A 15843-nucleotide genomic window follows, 5' to 3' on the forward strand; every position below is an offset into this window, starting at 1 on the left:
GTCATTGTCAAAAGCCACATTGTCGGATCTGGTGATTTTGGGTGCAAGGGAGGCATACATCATTCTTAAGACCAGCAGGGCAATGAGGTAGCGGGCTCTCCCTCAAAACCCCAACGTGAGACCAACCAGTTGGAAAGGGCTGTCGTCTCACAGAGAAGACGTGATGCTTCTCCTTCCAGAGCCTGCCCCAGCCAGAGGGCAGCCTTTCCCCTTTTTTTCTCTCCAGCAGGCTCCGCGGCCGCATCCCTCCGAAATTCTCACCTCTGCCCCCAGGCTCCATGGCGACTCCCTCCCCCGGCCCGCGCAGGTGACGACTGCCTCGGGAGAAGGGAGCAGCGAACGGGCGAGGGACCCCGGGGGTCCACCGCTCTGGTGCACTCGGAGGCCCGGGAACGCGCGCGCGACCCTCGCAGGGAAGCCTGGCGCCACCCGGGTGGCCCTCCCGCCGCCCTCCTTCCGGCCACTCAGACTTGGAAGGCCTCGCGCTCAGCCCTCCTCGACAACAGGCTCGACCTCCCGCACGACGCGGAGGAAGCCCCGGCCAGGCGACAAAGGTATCTAGGAATCCGCCGGGCCAACTTGCGCCGGCCCGAACTCGAGGCTGAACTACAACTCCCAGAATCCTCCGCGGGGCGCGGCTCACGTCACGGGACGCCGCTTCCCAGAGGACTCCGCGGGACGCTGGCCAGGCGGTACCCCACTATTCGGGGCTGATAAGCCCGCGACGTCATGCAGTTACTGGGTTTCCAAGAGCGTCGAGCCCCGTAGGAAACCCCTTGCTGGCTGCTCGAAAGGCCGCGCCTTCCTCGATGCCGACTCTGGGCCCGGGCCCAGAAGATGTGTTCGGCCAAGCTAAACCCCGCTTCGCATGGCAACTGACGGGCCGAGGGCCCCCACCACCTACCCAGGATTCCCTCTTTACCTGCGGTACTCCCTCCGAGGGGAGGCGCCCGCATCCCCACCGCTTCCTTCCTGCGCCTCCATGGTGTTAGCCCATTGTGACGGGGACAGAGATTATATAAAGTAACCAAGGGTGTGTATTCCGGCTGCAGAATAAGGAAAAGTGGAATCTCAGTCCTGGAAATCACCTCAACCCAGACACAGTCAGATCCCCAAGAAGTTACTAGTTAGTAACTGGTCCCGCTAACCTCAAGGCGACTGGAACATGGAAGTCTCTCAAGACTCCAGAGAAGTTCGAGGAGCTGTCAGCTGGGATTGGGTGTATCTTCAGGATGGTGCATGGTCTCACGTATCGTCCACAATAAAGTAGCCAGTTTTCTCTCTAGTTCAAATTCCCAAGAAAGAAAATCAAATTAGCCTAACTGTCCCTCTTTGAGTAGAAGCCACAATGTCCATTTGTCTTTTCTCTAACAGCATTCCCAACTTTTAGGTAGGCCTAAAGCTTCCTAGAGTAAAGATTACATTTCTTATCATCCCTACCTCTTGCCAGGGAAATGAGAGCAAAGTGATTCTTAAAGGGAAGAGGAAAGCTCCTCCATGCTGGCTGGAACACAAGTCATTGTGGACCACGTGGACAAGGTTAACACCAGAGAAATGGCAAACCAACACGGTAGAAGGAACTGAGCCCCTGACAATTAGGTGGAACAGAACTTGAGCTTTAATGTGAGAGAGATGTAAACTTCTATTTTATATAAGCCACTATTACACTAGGTTTGTTATACACATAGCTACACTTATCTTTTGATTTGTAACGTTGGCTGCTTTTGGTCCAATCAGCTAGGGCTGAGAGGAGAGAGGGCATGTGGTAGAGAACACAGCCCTACCAGCTCAAAGAACAGCTGAAAGGAGCCTCCTCCCAACCAACCCCCTCCATAGCAAGAGCTATGGAGTGGACAGTTTATTTGAAAAACTGTTGTATATGAAAGGCACCACTTGTCTGGAACACCAGGGTATACCTTCCTTTTGTTAACCAACCCCATCACAGAAATCCCCCTTCTTTTGTTACCAAATCAATGGTCAATTCTCAGTCTTCCTCTCACTTTATCTATCACCAGTGGTTGATAAAACTGACTACTCCTTCCTCCTGGAAAAACTCTGGTTTTCCTCCTTGACTGATGACTCCTTCTCAGTTTCTAAATAGACTCCTCTTCCTTCTCCCCAGCCTCGAAACCAGTGATTCTCAAACTATACCATGATCAGAATCACCTGGAAGACTTGTTAAAACACAGTGCTGAACTCTATCTAACCTTATTCAGGATTCTGGGGTGGGGCCTGAGATTTTGCTTTTCTAACAAGTTCCCAAGGGCTGCTGAAGCTGCTCATTTGGGAACCAACTAAATGTTGGAATGTCCCAGAGACCAATCCTTGGGCCGCTCTTCTTTTTCTGTGAACACTTACTTCCTAGTAATCTTGTTCAGTCTAGATGTTCTAAATACCATCCAAATGTGATCAATTCCCAATTCGTATCTCTAACATGGGCTTCTCCTCTGACCTTGAGTTGTCTCCTCAATCTCTTTACTTGGATGTTTAATAAATATCTCTAATATAGGATGTTCAAAACTGAACTTTTGATGCCCTTCCTCCCCCAATGCCATAACTCTTCCTCCTACAGTTTTCCCTACTTCAGTAAATGGCAACTCATCCTTCTAGTTGCTCAGTCCAAACACCTTGGAGTCATCATTCTTCTCTTTATCTCACAACCCACATCCAGTTCCTCTGCAAATCCTGTTGGTCGTACTTTCAAAATACACGCAGAATCTGACCACGTCTCGCCATCTCCACTGCTGCCACCCCGGTCTAACCACCCATCAACTGTTGCCTGGATCACTGCAAATGCCTGCTGACTGGTCTCACTCCTACTCTTGCCCTGTACATCCTATTCTTAACACAATTGCTCTCCAATCTCAAAACAAAGCCAAAGTCCTTACAGTGGCCCACAAAGCCCTGCAAAATCCACACACTAACTCTCTGATCTCATCTTCTACCACTTTCCCCTCATTTGTTCTGCTGCAGCCACACTGACCTATCATTCAATTGAGTGAGGCATGCTTCCACTATGGAGCCTCTGCGCTTCTTCCTCTGCCTGGATAGACGTGAAGGGTGGATATCCCCCAAGTATCCACATGGCTTGCTCTCTCACCTCCTCCAAGCCTTTGTTCTCCTTGTGAAGCCTTCGCTGACCACTTCATTTTTTTCCATAGTACTTATCTCTTTCTAACATGTAATTAATTTTGTTTATTGGGTATCTCCCAACACACATATACCACAGATTAAGCTCCATGGGAGGAGTATCCCAGAGTATTTACTGCTACTTAGATGATCAATAACTGAGTATACTCTTTTCTATGCTTGTAGAGAAGGTGTAAATGCCTGAAACTAATATTGCCCTCATTGTTTTTCTTGGCTTTCATTTGTGTGCTTTTGGAAAACCTGGACTTCCTTCGTAATCCTACTTTTATTTACAGAGGCCCTACTTTAGAAATCATGTAGCCCTGGATACTACCAGCTGGCCCAAGCACATAAATTGGTGTTCCACAGTAGAGTGGAGTTGGAACACTTTAAGATATAGTCTCTTAAGGGTTTTCCTAAATTTAGTGAGTGCTTCTGTTTCCTTCTAGTCTGTCTTTGTGTTTGCCACAAAATCTCACCAGGAAAGCATCTTTGCATTCCTTCGAAGCTACAGTGCCTTGAAAGGCCATTTACTTTGAGATGAAAATTGATATGCAGAGTGATAAACAAGGAATCCTTTAGTCACCACAGAAGAGGGCAAAACTGAAAATGTAAAGGTGGATTTGGGTGGCAAACAGGTGGAGGTCTCAGGGACATGAGATTCAACAGAAGAGAGAGGTGCTACAGGTCTTGGGTAGGGAGAGAAGAAGGCAGACTTGAGACAGGTAATCAAACTTGGTGGGAAATAAATAGCAAAGGCAATAAATCAGGCATGAGTATGTGCCTAGTCAAGTTACATGTTACCTTTGGGCCTGTGCACACACCCTCAGCACTTTGCTCTACTAGACTAAGCTGCCTGAGCCTATGAACCCACTCAGACATTTGATTGCACCAGCTTCAGCTGGGCAGTTATCTGCTTGGGAGTGCCAGTCTCTCCCCCTTGCTTGCCACAGGCCAAACAACTGCACAGCTCAAGTTTCTGGTTCCTTGCACCACCTCCAGGCTTGCTGAAGTGCCACACAGTGGGCTGTGGGATCTGGCCTCCCCAGGGGTGGCTGGATGAAGCAACCTGAAAGTATGAGGGAAACAGGAGGAATCTGATCAGATAAATTCCTTCTGTTTCTCTTTGCCCATCAACTTTAATAGAAATTTCCTTTGGCTGTGAATATAGTGGTTAAGTACATAAGGGTTTATTCTCTCTCATGCAAGATCAGAAGTAGGCAGTCCAGAGCTGGTATGGAATCTCCAAAAGATCATCAAGGAATCAGATGTCTTCTGTTTTTCTCCTTTCCCATCCTTCAGGCATGACTTAGATCCTCAAAGTCACAAGATGGCTGCTGGAATTCCAGCCACTAAATCCACATTCCAGGTAGAGAAGAAGGGAAAGGCAAAGGCAAAAGGAGGTTTCTTAGATGTCCCTCCCTTTTAAGGTGCCTTTCTAGAAGTCTTATCCAACAAATTCCAATGATATCAACATATCATTTACCTGGTATGTGATATATCAATATACTTGGCTTGACATTTGATATATCCGTATTTCATTGGCCTGACTAGATATACCTCACTGCAAGAGAGGCTGAGCAATATAGTTGAGCACTCTGTTGCTCAGAAGAGACTTGGATTTCCTATTGTTAAGAAAGAAAAGAAGTATGACTACAAGTTAGGCAACTAACAGCTTCTGCCACAGTAAGCATCAATCAATGCTTATTATCAACACTTCGGCTTTTGCAAGTTACTTAATCATGAGGTTCTGTAAGATGGCTCAGTAAGTTGAACTACTGATCCTGGGATATTTGGTCAATTGCTTCTTTGCATACTTTGCACAGGTTTTAGACACATGTGTGATGGAAAGGAATCCACATTTTTACATGATACCTATGGCATGTTTTATAGGTTGGGCATCATACAAGGGGACAGATGTTTGATCATCATGGGGACTGATTTTTTGTGGTCTCTGCTACTGGGCTTCACTATAACTCCATTTGTCCTGCCCAAGGTTCCAGATTCCTGTCTATTAACAAGATGAAAGAAGAGAGTGCCATGCTAATTCTCTACCCTTCATCCATTATAATACCAATGTGGTATAAGAAATTAAAACAACTGTGCTTTTTAAAAAAAAAAAACATCTAGATGTGAGGAACCTGTCCTCCTCCTCATCTAAGTGCTTGTGTTCTCTCGGCTGCTCTCTGGAATTATTGCTTTATTACTAAGGAGGAATTCTCAAGATGTAGGTGTGAGGAAGCCAATCTATGTCTCCACTGTGTAGGTGTGGATAGGACAGTCTGCATTTTGGTTTCACAGATACTGATGTTCTGGCAAGAAGGACATCATGTCTAATAGGATGTGGTAGCCTGGGTCTCAGTTACATTCTCATGTCCGCTGCTTTAGTACTGAAGGATGACTACTCATGGATGAGCTATGCCTGGAGTTAACTTTGGCTTTGTGATATTCTTTGAGACTAGACATAGCACCATCTCCTGGTTCATTGTAGCTGACTTCTTCAGCCTGGAAACCCACCCATCTGCCATGGCTACAGCCGGCTTGCAATTGGACTTTGAACATTTGGTGTGAATATTTTTCCCATCAGCAATTATACGCGAATACATTATGAGAAAGGGAAGGTGTTGTGTCCAGGGTATGGATGGAATGGCAAAACCAGGCTAAGGAATTTTAGTTATCAATGAGATTAAAAAATATAAAACAAAACACAACCATTAACCTAGAAACAAGGGTGATAGGTTAGTCTACTAGAGCCCAAAGGTCAGGTTAGAGCCAAAGTTCAGGGAAACTAAGGATCCTGAGGGAAGAACAAGGGCACACCCAAACCAGGGCTCCAGAAACCTCCAAGAAGAGTGGATTAAGAGCTAATAGGGCAGTTATAGTGAAGGTATTTACAGTCCTACATACATATTACCTTCATGTTAATGTTCTTACTGAAGTTTCTAGTTCTAGAAACTACTTTTGACTGGGGACTCAAGTTCTCATGACTAGACAGGTATTCATTCATTGAGAAAATATGTAATAAGTGGCAGGCACCACACTGGGGACACAGCAGTGCACAGATATGAAATAGTTCCCATTCTTATGGAGTGGTCCAGAAATAAAAAAAACAATTATAAATAAATAAATAAATAAATAAATAAATAACATATGATGCTTATCTTAGGGTCCCCTTCAAACACTTACAAAACATATTGATTGGAGAGCTTCTGACCAATCTGGGGATCCTCAGAGTATTATACTAAGTATGAGGTATCCAAGGGGAAGTCTATGGCATGGTCCATTAAGACTATTTATTGAGACTCTAGTATCAAATGGAGGCATGAGAATAAGCAGCAGTTAGAAGGTGCTCAAACACAAATCTTCATTATCTTGCACAAAAGTGGCTTAAGTTCCTGTGGGGGTTCCTTGCCGGGCTGAAGCACCTCTGTGATAGTCTGAAGCCCGCCTGGCATAACGTCGCTGATGTTGGATGATAGAGGACTTGCAACTGAACACCTTCCCACACACGCTGCATTCGTAGGGCTTCTCTCCAGTGTGCACTCTCTGATGCTGAGTAAGTGGTCTCTTCTGGAGGAAGGTTTTCCCACATTCGGTGCATTTATAGGGCTTGTCTCCACTATGAATTTTCCGATGCTGATTAAGGGATGAGCGGTCAAAGAAAACTTTCCCACACTCATTACATTCAAAAGGGGTCTCTCCGGTGTGTGCTCTGCGGTGGCGAATGAGGGAGGAGCGGTCAAACAGGGCTTTGCCACACCCCCTGCATTCATAAGGCCGCTCTCCAGTGTGAGTGACCTTGTGGCGAGCGAGGATGCTTCTCTGGCTAAAGGATTTCCCACATTCTGTACACTCGTAAGGACTTTCTCCAGTATGAATTCTCTGATGGCGGGTAAAAGATGAGCGGACAAAGAAAGCCTTGCCACATTCGTGACATTTAAAGGGCTTCTCTCCAGTATGAGTTCGCTGATGTTCGGTAAGGGTTAATCGGTCATAGAAAGTTTTCCCACATTCATTGCATTCAAAGGGGCTCTTCCCAGTGTGAGACATCAGGTGTTTCTTAAGACTACTTCTATAGCTGAAGGCTTTCCCGCACTCTTGACAGTTATAAGGTTTCTCTCCAGTGTGGGTCCTTTGATGACGAGTGAGGGATAAGTGGTTATATAAGGTCTTCCCACATATGCTGCATTCAAGGTTTCTCCCCTTACTGTTGGTTTTCTTGGCAGGAGTGGATCTTTGCGAGTCTTCCTTGGGGGAGGATTTCTTCAAAGTCTCCCCTGAAAGATGTTCTTTCTTGGTGCCCTCAAGGCTTTCTGGGCCAAGTACAGGACCCAGAGGACCATCTTTTCTGAGTGTTCCCATTAATGTCTTTTGTGACTTTGCTTCTTTAGAAACATCCTGCCTTTGAGTTGAGTCCTGGCTCTCAAGTCTAGCATTCTGGTCTAAAACAAATAGAAATTACAGATATAACTGGGTCTTAATATTAGTGAAAAAAAGAACATTATCTATGTTAAGAAAAGAATGAACAAGGGCGCCTGGGTGGCTCAGTCAGTTAAGTGTCTGCCTTTGGCTCAGGTCATGATCTCAGGGTCCTGGGATTGAGCCCCACGTTGGGCTCCCTGCTCAGTGGGGAGTCTGCTTCTCCCTCTCCCTCTGCCTCTCCCCCTGGCTTGTGCTCTCTCTCACTCACGCTCTTTCTCTCTCAAATAAATAAATAAAATCTTAAAAAAAAAAGAGAAGAATGAATACAAAATACTGCCTGGTTTATTGATAACTCCTCAAAAGAAAAACATCACAGAGAGGCTGAAAAATGGCAGAGGAGAAGAGAACAGAGAAGAGAAGTAGAAGGTGCGCAATTAGCCCGCCAAACAAGCTTCTGTTATTCATTCATTAGATATTTACTAGGTGCCTACAAAGTGCTTCGTACAGTAGAAGTCACTGGGACTCTACTGAATAAGAGAGACATGGTCCCTGCCCTCATGATGCTTATATTCTATATGACAGAAGACAAAGAGTAAACAAATAAAATGTAACAGATATGGTAGTCCAGTGAAGGAAATAATGAATGGAAGTTAGAGTGGGGTCTTCTTTAGAGGGAAAACTTAAGAATGGTCATCTGGAAGATATATTAACCATGCGAACAACCAAAAGAAGAACATTTCAGGGAGAGGTACATGCAGAAAAACAGGGGATACACAAAGAAGCATGGAAATGACTGGGCAGTTTATTACATGTCAGTGAGTTTAAACAGCAGAGAGTAAGTGGGAAGACCAGCTAGGACCTGAGAAAGTGAACTGTCAATGACAATGGTTTTTAAAGGAAGAGGAAGAGATATGGTAAAAGGTAAGTAGGAAAGACAAAAAAGTATTATCAGAGTTAAATACAAATAGGTCTCAACCCTCCCTCGGCCTCCTCCCCCAAAACCCCCAACAGGTGGGACCTTGATACCTGTTTGTTCATATGACAAATACCTGAGTGTGTGCTATGTACCAGGTACTGTTCTAAACACTGGGGATCCAGTAGTGAACAACATAAAACCTCTGATGGAGTTTACATTTTCATCCGGGTAGGTATGGACAAATACGAAACACAATAAAGAAGTAAAAATATAGTATGTTAGGAAGACACACCTGAGAAGAGAGCTAAGGTAGTGCAGGGAAGGAGGAAAGAGATGGAGAGAGTTCAATTACAGATAGGGTCGTCAGGGCAGGCCTGACTGAGAAGGCAGCACATTTGAGCAAAAACCTGAAAAAGGTGACAAGAAAGCCACATGGCTACCTGGGCATAAGTTTTCCAGACAAAGACCCAGTATAGAAGTGACCCTCTCCATAGGCCTATGACTAGCACAAGGAGTGGTCTCTAAGTGAACTGTCCAGCGAAATCCCATCTACCCAGTTCACACATACCTAGGAAAGTGCTTCCTGGGACTTCATTTTCTTCATCTTCCTGAAAATCAAGTTTCCATGGCTCTTCACCTCTCTTCAACTGGAAAATCACATCAGGTTTAGGAACTAGAATTCCTGCTCACAAAGGACAAAATGAGAAATGGCTGTTTGGGATGGAAATTCACAACTATCCCAGGGTTTAATAAGATCCCCTTACTCTCTAGAGAGGAAAATGGAAGTATCCAAAAAGCATATGCTAATTTCTAAGATAAGATGCTAATTCTCCTTCTCTGAAGGGAAGTCAGTACTGACTTTCTAGAAAGTCTGAATTAGATCTATTGAAGTAGTTCACTAATTTTTCTCTGATCTAGGAACCTCCCCCAGATGGAACGAGTATTCTTGTGAGTTGAGGGGAAATTCTTAGCTTAGAGAAGTGGAATATGGAGAAGGTTCTGCACCTCAAGGAACTAAGGTGAAGAAGCTATCCCATTTTCTTTTGTAGTTTTTTAAATAATAGATTTGTATCCCTTAATTATACTTCTGTGCAATTATACTGAATTTGATGCAACTACAAATCAAACTAGAGCAGTTTAAGAAATATATTCAACTTATGTGCAGTTAATATTAAAGACTTAAAACTGAAAACATTAATAAACAATTTTTTAGAAATTCTTAAAAAGAAAAATTATAATGTCTTTGGTTTTTAATGATTTAAAGTAGTGACATTTATAAATGTCATATATATAAATTTATTTAGTGACATATATAAATTTTCTACATTTAGTTTTTAATTGCATTATTAAATGTTTAAGCACACAAAAGGCATAAAGACTAAAACAAACACCTATGAACCCATCTAACTTAATAAACATTAATACTAAGATTGAAGCCCCTCCCTCATCCCCTCTTCCTCCCCACCATGAGGCAACCACTATACTAACTTTGGTGTTAATCACTATGCATTTAAAAATGTTTCCTCATCTTTGCAGTTTTAAAAATATTTCATGTTCAGGGTGCCTGGGTGGCTCAGTCAGTTTGGTGCCCAACTCTTGATTTCGGCTCAGGTCACAATCTCAGGGTCGTGAGATCAAGCCCTATGTCAGGCTCTGTGCTGAGCATGGAGCCTGCTTGGGATTCTCTCTCTCTCCCTCTTCCTCTGAGCCGCCACCCCCCAACCCCAGCTCGTGCACACACACACACACTCTCTCTCTAAAAAAAATTTTTTTTAATTAAAAAAAAAATTTCATGTTCATTGTAGACAATTAAGAAATATAAAAAAAAGAAAAAGTTACCTGTAAGCCTACTAGTCAAAGATAATTAGGGGTAAAATTTTGGTGTAGATTCTTCCAGACTTTTCCTATGCATATAGATATATGTTGTAAATGTACTCAGGTTCCAATCATTTCGTATACTGCTTTTATCATTTAACAGGATATTATTAATATCTTTCTAACTCTATAAATATCATTCATGGTCAAGGCCCATGTGGATGTACAATGTACTCCATTATGGATGTACAATGATTCATTTACCTAAATCCCTATTCCCAAGTGCCTGCGTTGTTTCCATTGTTTTCCAATTTTAGGAAAACAGAGATAAACATTTATCTGATTTTCCCCCCCTTATTGAAAATTCCCAGGAAAGGGGGTACCCATTTTCCATTTTATATAATACAATTTTTTGCTTAAAGCTAGGGTCTCAGACCAAACTTCACTTATCCTACAGATTCTATCCAGATCAAAAAGGCCATTTACTGACAGTACTGACAGCTATTAGTTAAACACAAACAACAAAAAATAAATAAACCACTTACACCCTTCCTGGGGATCTATCCGAAGATGTACAATTCTGCCCCAGTAAGAAAAGAAGGGCCATCTTCTTCACACACACACCCAATGTCAGATTCTGAATCACCAAGGAAAGTCATGCTTACCCAAAGAAACAAAACCCTGATAGTTCTCCAGCATCACCTCCCTGTAAAGAGCCCTCTGAGTAGGGACCAGTTGCTTCCACTCATCCTTTGAGAACTTCACAGCCACATCCTTAAACTTGAGTGACTTCTGAAAAGACAAACATGTTCTTACTCACCTATGTGTCTTCTTTTATGTCTCACTGAGTAAGAGAAAAGAATACAGCACTGGAGGATATATGAAATAAAAACGAAATGATTTTAATGATGTAAGAGCACTGGATACTTTACATAAGAGGTACAGGTCTGAGGGGCACCTGGGTGGCTCAATCAGTTAAGTGTCTGACTCTTGATCTCAGCTCAGGTCTTGATCTCAGCGTCGTGAGTTCAAGCCCTGTGTTGGGCTCCACACTGGACATAGAGACTACTTAAAAAAAAAAAAAAAAAAGAGGGGTGCCTGGGTGGCTCAGTCATTGGGCGTCTGCCTTCGGCTCGGGTCGTGGTCCCGAGGTCCTGGGATCGAGCCCTGCATCGGGCTCCCTGCTCAGCGGGAGGCCTGCTTCTCCCTCTCCCCCTCCCCCTGCTTGTGTTCCTCTCTCGCTCTGTCTATCAAATAAAATCTTTAAAAAAAAAAAAAAAAGATGGGGTACATGGGTGGCTCAGTTGGTTAAGCATCTGCCTTTGGCTCAGGATTGAGCCCTGCGTTGGGCTCCCTGCTCAGCGGGGAGCCTGCTTCTCCCTCTCTTTCTGCCCTCCCCTTTGCTCATGCTCAATTTCTCTCTCTCTCAAATAAATAAATAAAATCTTAAAAAAAAAAAAAAGAGGTACAGGTCTGTGACCTGAGGCATGAAACTCTTGGTGATAGCCTCATGTCATATCCATGGCAGAGCCCCCAAACTTCAGGGACACTGTTATTAGCCTCAATTTTTTAAATCATAAAATTAAAGAATTAGATTAGATGATCTTTAAATTCCCTTTCAGCTCTAACACTCATGGATCCATGAGGATCTCAGCCTGAACAACTGATTCTCAAGTCAAGGGAAGATCCATGATAAGTGTACGAGGAACAGAAGATACTTTTAAGAACTAAAACTGGAGAAAAAAGATAAAAAAAATATGGTGTCCCTTTGAAAGGAATATAACATTCCAGACTAGAAGATTCAGAATTTTTATATTCTCATGAGAGTTCTCTAAGCACTCCCTGAGCTCACTGCTAAGGGCAGAGCTGCCTCAATCCTCTGGTCCCCAACCATTACAAAAGACATGATGGGGCCGGCCACCAAGGCGTTATGAAGGGCCATTCAGAAGGAAGATCCCTACAGCTGTGTTGTATGGTGAGAAAGAAGAGAATCTGAAGCCAGCAAACATTCTCGTCTTCTCTACAGAGCCCAACTTTTACCATAATGGGATGAATCTCCAAGGCTTGCAAAGAAGCTCCGGACTGAAGAAAATCCAACTCACCTGCCATCTGGCCGCCATTCTCTCCTCCTCTATGTTCTCTTGGAAAAGGCCCAGGCCAGAGTTGGCAGAGCTAGAGAAGGAAACATGAAAGAGACCAACTGCATTTTGTAGTTCTCTGACCCAGACTAAAAATCTCTACATATCAATTAGGTATGAAACAGCCCTTACTCTCAATACTCTACGAAGAGCAAAGCAAGCCTAGAAGTAAATTCGTTTCCCAGGAGATGGAAATTATGGATATTGCCATAACTCTGTTCCTGAGTTAGCAGCTTCCTGGGAACAGAACCCACACCAGAAAACTATTAAAAAATCAAACAGTTTACAATGAAGTTAATTTTTACCCCGTTTTATAAATCTATAATAAGCATTATACTCTGTAGTATTTTGACATAAATAAGCAATTTAATAAATAACTCAATTTGACTTTTAAGTTCAAGATGACCAGGAGGATGCTTATACTAACATTTTTTTTAAAAGCTAATGTGAATGGGGAGCCTGGGTGGCTCTGTCGGTTAAGCGTCTGCCTTCAGCTCAGGTCATGATCCCAGAGTCCTGGGATCAAGCCCCACATCAGGCTTCCCTCCTCAGTGAGAAGCCTGCTTCTCCCACCCCTCTGCTTGCTGCTCCCTCTACTTGGGCTCTCTCTCTCTGTCAAATAAATAAATAAAATCTTAAAAAAACAAAAAATAAAATAAAGCTAATGTGAAGTCCATATGATCAAGAATAAAAAAGTAAAAGCAAATTAGTTTATTAGTGTATTAATCAAGTTTTGTTTCATTCTAAGGACCAGAAATACATTCAAGCCAACTCAGGTGTTATTTTTAGGGTACAGTAGGCATTATAAGGATACTGTAATTAAACAGCATCTAGGCCTCATGACATCTGTGGCCCTTACCGGGATCTGAAGAGCACTGGCCTCCTGTCCTAATTCTTTCCTGATTGCCAAAGTTTCAAGAAAGTGACCGGGTCTCATCCAACCAAAAAACGGAGTCAGACACCAGATTCTAGAAATTCCAGCCAGTTTCTTTAGGATCATTTTTTTTTGGTAGAGTCATTTTTTTTTAAGTTTATTTATTTATTTTTTAGTTTATTATTTCTACACACAACATGGGGCTTGAACTCACAACCCTGAGATCAAGAGTTGCACACTCCTCCAACTGAGTCAGCCAAGCACCTCTGTTAGTCATTTTTAAAGTTTCCACAGAACTAGGAGGCTATATGCAAAATGACACCCAGATATTCAATGGTGAGTTCAGGACTGAATACAATTGCTTCTCCTGCAGGAGAAACAGGGCAGCAGGACCAACCAGGATGGACTGACTGACCACTGCCCCTGCAGCATTGGCTGGCATCACAGACGACCATGGGAAATAAAAGATTAGCTAGAGAGCTAGGGTATCCAGAGTGTAATGGTCACCTGCAGAGGCAGATAGGACCCACCCAAAGTTGGGTTCCAATATTGAGAATGATGATGCCACATAAACACAGACCAAGTGTATGAAAAGGTTTATTACTTACGTAACTGAGGTCTCTGGGAGAGACCAGGGTAGGTCTCTCAAGCAGGCCCAAAATGGCTTGAGAGAGTGAGGAAAGGAGACTGGCCTGGGTTTTTATTGTGGTTAGGGCCAGGGTGAGTGTTCCCATGCCCACAGGAAGGGGTTTTTGTGATGTGAATCTCTTGCCAATGCCAGGGAGAGAGCATTCAGGCTTCCTTATCAGCTTGTCCAGGTGTGGGACACAAGGGGAAGGAGGAGTGAGTCTTAAAAGCTGTCAGCAGTCAAATATCAAAAAGCGAAGGCAGACTACACAGAATAACTATACATCTGGAACAGGATGAAGAATCTCTGTCCTCTTCTTTCCAATCCTACTCATCTTTGGGCCTTATATGGAGACAACCTGCGACATAACAGTACCTGGAAGACATGAGAGATAACAATATTCTCAAGAGAAAAATTCATCTGACAGAAGTTTTAGTCAGGGAAAGTGAAAAACCCTTCCAGAAGTGGAGCCAGGAACAATGGTCTCCCCAAGCTTGCCCACAGAGAATGCTACAACAATATTCTGTCAGGGATTTATTACAAAAGTTGTTGCAAGATGGAGTCAGTACCAGTAGGGAGGACAGAAGAGTAGAAAAAGAAAGGGTAAAGGGATCCATCAGTGCTCATCTGAGGCTGATTCTATATAATATAATCCATATGATCCAGTGCGATAAATCCTACTTGGCACTATCTTCTGGATTCCAATTATGGTTGTGATCCACTACCAATCAGATTTTATTTTTTTCATTAATAGACTTGTGTACCCCGCTGGATATTGAAGGATGACGGTGCTGCACATCTTTACCTCTTGCTCTTAAGAGCTCTACATAGAGAACCTGTATATACCATCTTGGATATTTAGAATGGCCAATAGCAAGATTATATTTATAATTTCTGTGTATGCAGGCCATCTGACACGTGCATGGAGGCGACCACAAATGAGAATGGTGCTGAAACAAAAGGTACTCTCTCAAGGCATCAAGGGCTAAATGGGTCTTGCATCTCTTTATCCCCCAAGAGAATGTTCTCAGAACATTGTCCTCTGTACAGATAAGGTTCAATAAGGTCTTTAACTCCCAGCCCTCCTGGGCTTACTGATCTAACACCCACAATTAACTGGCCATGGTCTCTGTGTTTCCTACTTAGAATTCTCAAGGCCCTATTGGTTGTTAGCCATTGAGAGACTAATGACCTTAGATCATGTTTCCACCTCTTGCCCACTCAGCCATTCCCAAGGAGCACAAAGAGCAGTTCTCAGAGAAAGGGACTATGGCCAGGACAGGCCTACTACTCTACAAAAAGTAATTTTCTTAGTAGTTCTACTTCAAGGTGAGTGACAGGCAACAAGCAGCAGCTATTGTTCTGTCTCTTGAGCTCTGCCAACACTTCACTCTTTTCAAGGAAATAGCTTTACCCACATCCATACAATAATAAAAACTGACTCCATTTCCTGGCCAAAGCTGACTGGCATCTGAACAAATTAGTCCTTCCCATGGAATTTTGGAAGTGGAACCAAGAAAAAGAGATCAGTCTCTTCTCATGAGGCTCCACTTGAGGGCATGAAAACTTGGGAGTCCTTGACAGTCACATTTTGTCAAGCCATCTGAGAGCAGAAAAAGCCAGTCAGCAGTGACAGGGAAATATGAAACATAAGGGCATACAGAAGAAGGGGCAAGGGGTTAAGAGAGGGTCCTGAATTTGTTTTGTTCCAGTTTACATACCTGTAGTCTTTTCTTTGGGGCTCTGTGACCTAACCAAGTATCCTCAAAATGAACCCCCCCCATACTAGTTTGAGCTGGGTTTCTGTAATTTGCAACCCAGAGACCCAGACAGGTAGCAAAGGCAAGCTTCTACCTTCCTCACCTAAGGTTTCATTCTTCATGTCCTGCTACCAGACCTCTCCTCTTAAGAGCTCTTTAGA

The 15843-nt window shown here is 43.5% G+C and overlaps 2 protein-coding genes across 3 annotated transcripts in view; both read right to left on the reverse strand.

The window, feature by feature from the left end:
- Positions 1–593, reverse strand: part of ZNF892 (zinc finger protein 892) — a 14689-nt gene extending 14096 nt beyond the window's left edge. Inside the window, exon 1 of the mRNA XM_078056274.1 lies at positions 262–593. Coding sequence (XP_077912400.1) covers positions 262–280 — 19 coding nt within the window. The 5' untranslated portion in view covers positions 281–593. The remainder of the gene's footprint in view (positions 1–261) is intronic.
- LOC118524610 (uncharacterized) overlaps positions 1–15843 on the reverse strand; it is a 21740-nt gene that overhangs the window by 4797 nt on the left and 1100 nt on the right. The window contains exons 2-7 of one of the 2 annotated variants that reach the window (XR_013441680.1): positions 13903–14297; positions 12385–12454; positions 10948–11074; positions 9036–9149; positions 6316–7571; positions 1149–1282 (exon numbers count right to left, since the gene is read on the reverse strand). Coding sequence is in view for 1 of the 2 variants with exons in the window: in XM_078056272.1 (XP_077912398.1) it covers positions 6517–7571; positions 9036–9149; positions 10948–11074; positions 12385–12402 (1314 nt within the window). In the remaining variant the exon portion in view is untranslated. Of the gene's footprint in view, positions 1–1148; positions 1283–6283; positions 7572–9035; positions 9150–10947; positions 11075–12384; positions 12455–13902; positions 14298–15843 lie in introns of those variants that run through there. The other variant, XM_078056272.1, reaches the window with a different exon arrangement.

The sequence above is a fragment of the Halichoerus grypus genome, chromosome 10, assembly GCF_964656455.1.
Source record: "Halichoerus grypus chromosome 10, mHalGry1.hap1.1, whole genome shotgun sequence".
NCBI classification, from domain to species: domain Eukaryota; kingdom Metazoa; phylum Chordata; class Mammalia; order Carnivora; family Phocidae; genus Halichoerus; species Halichoerus grypus.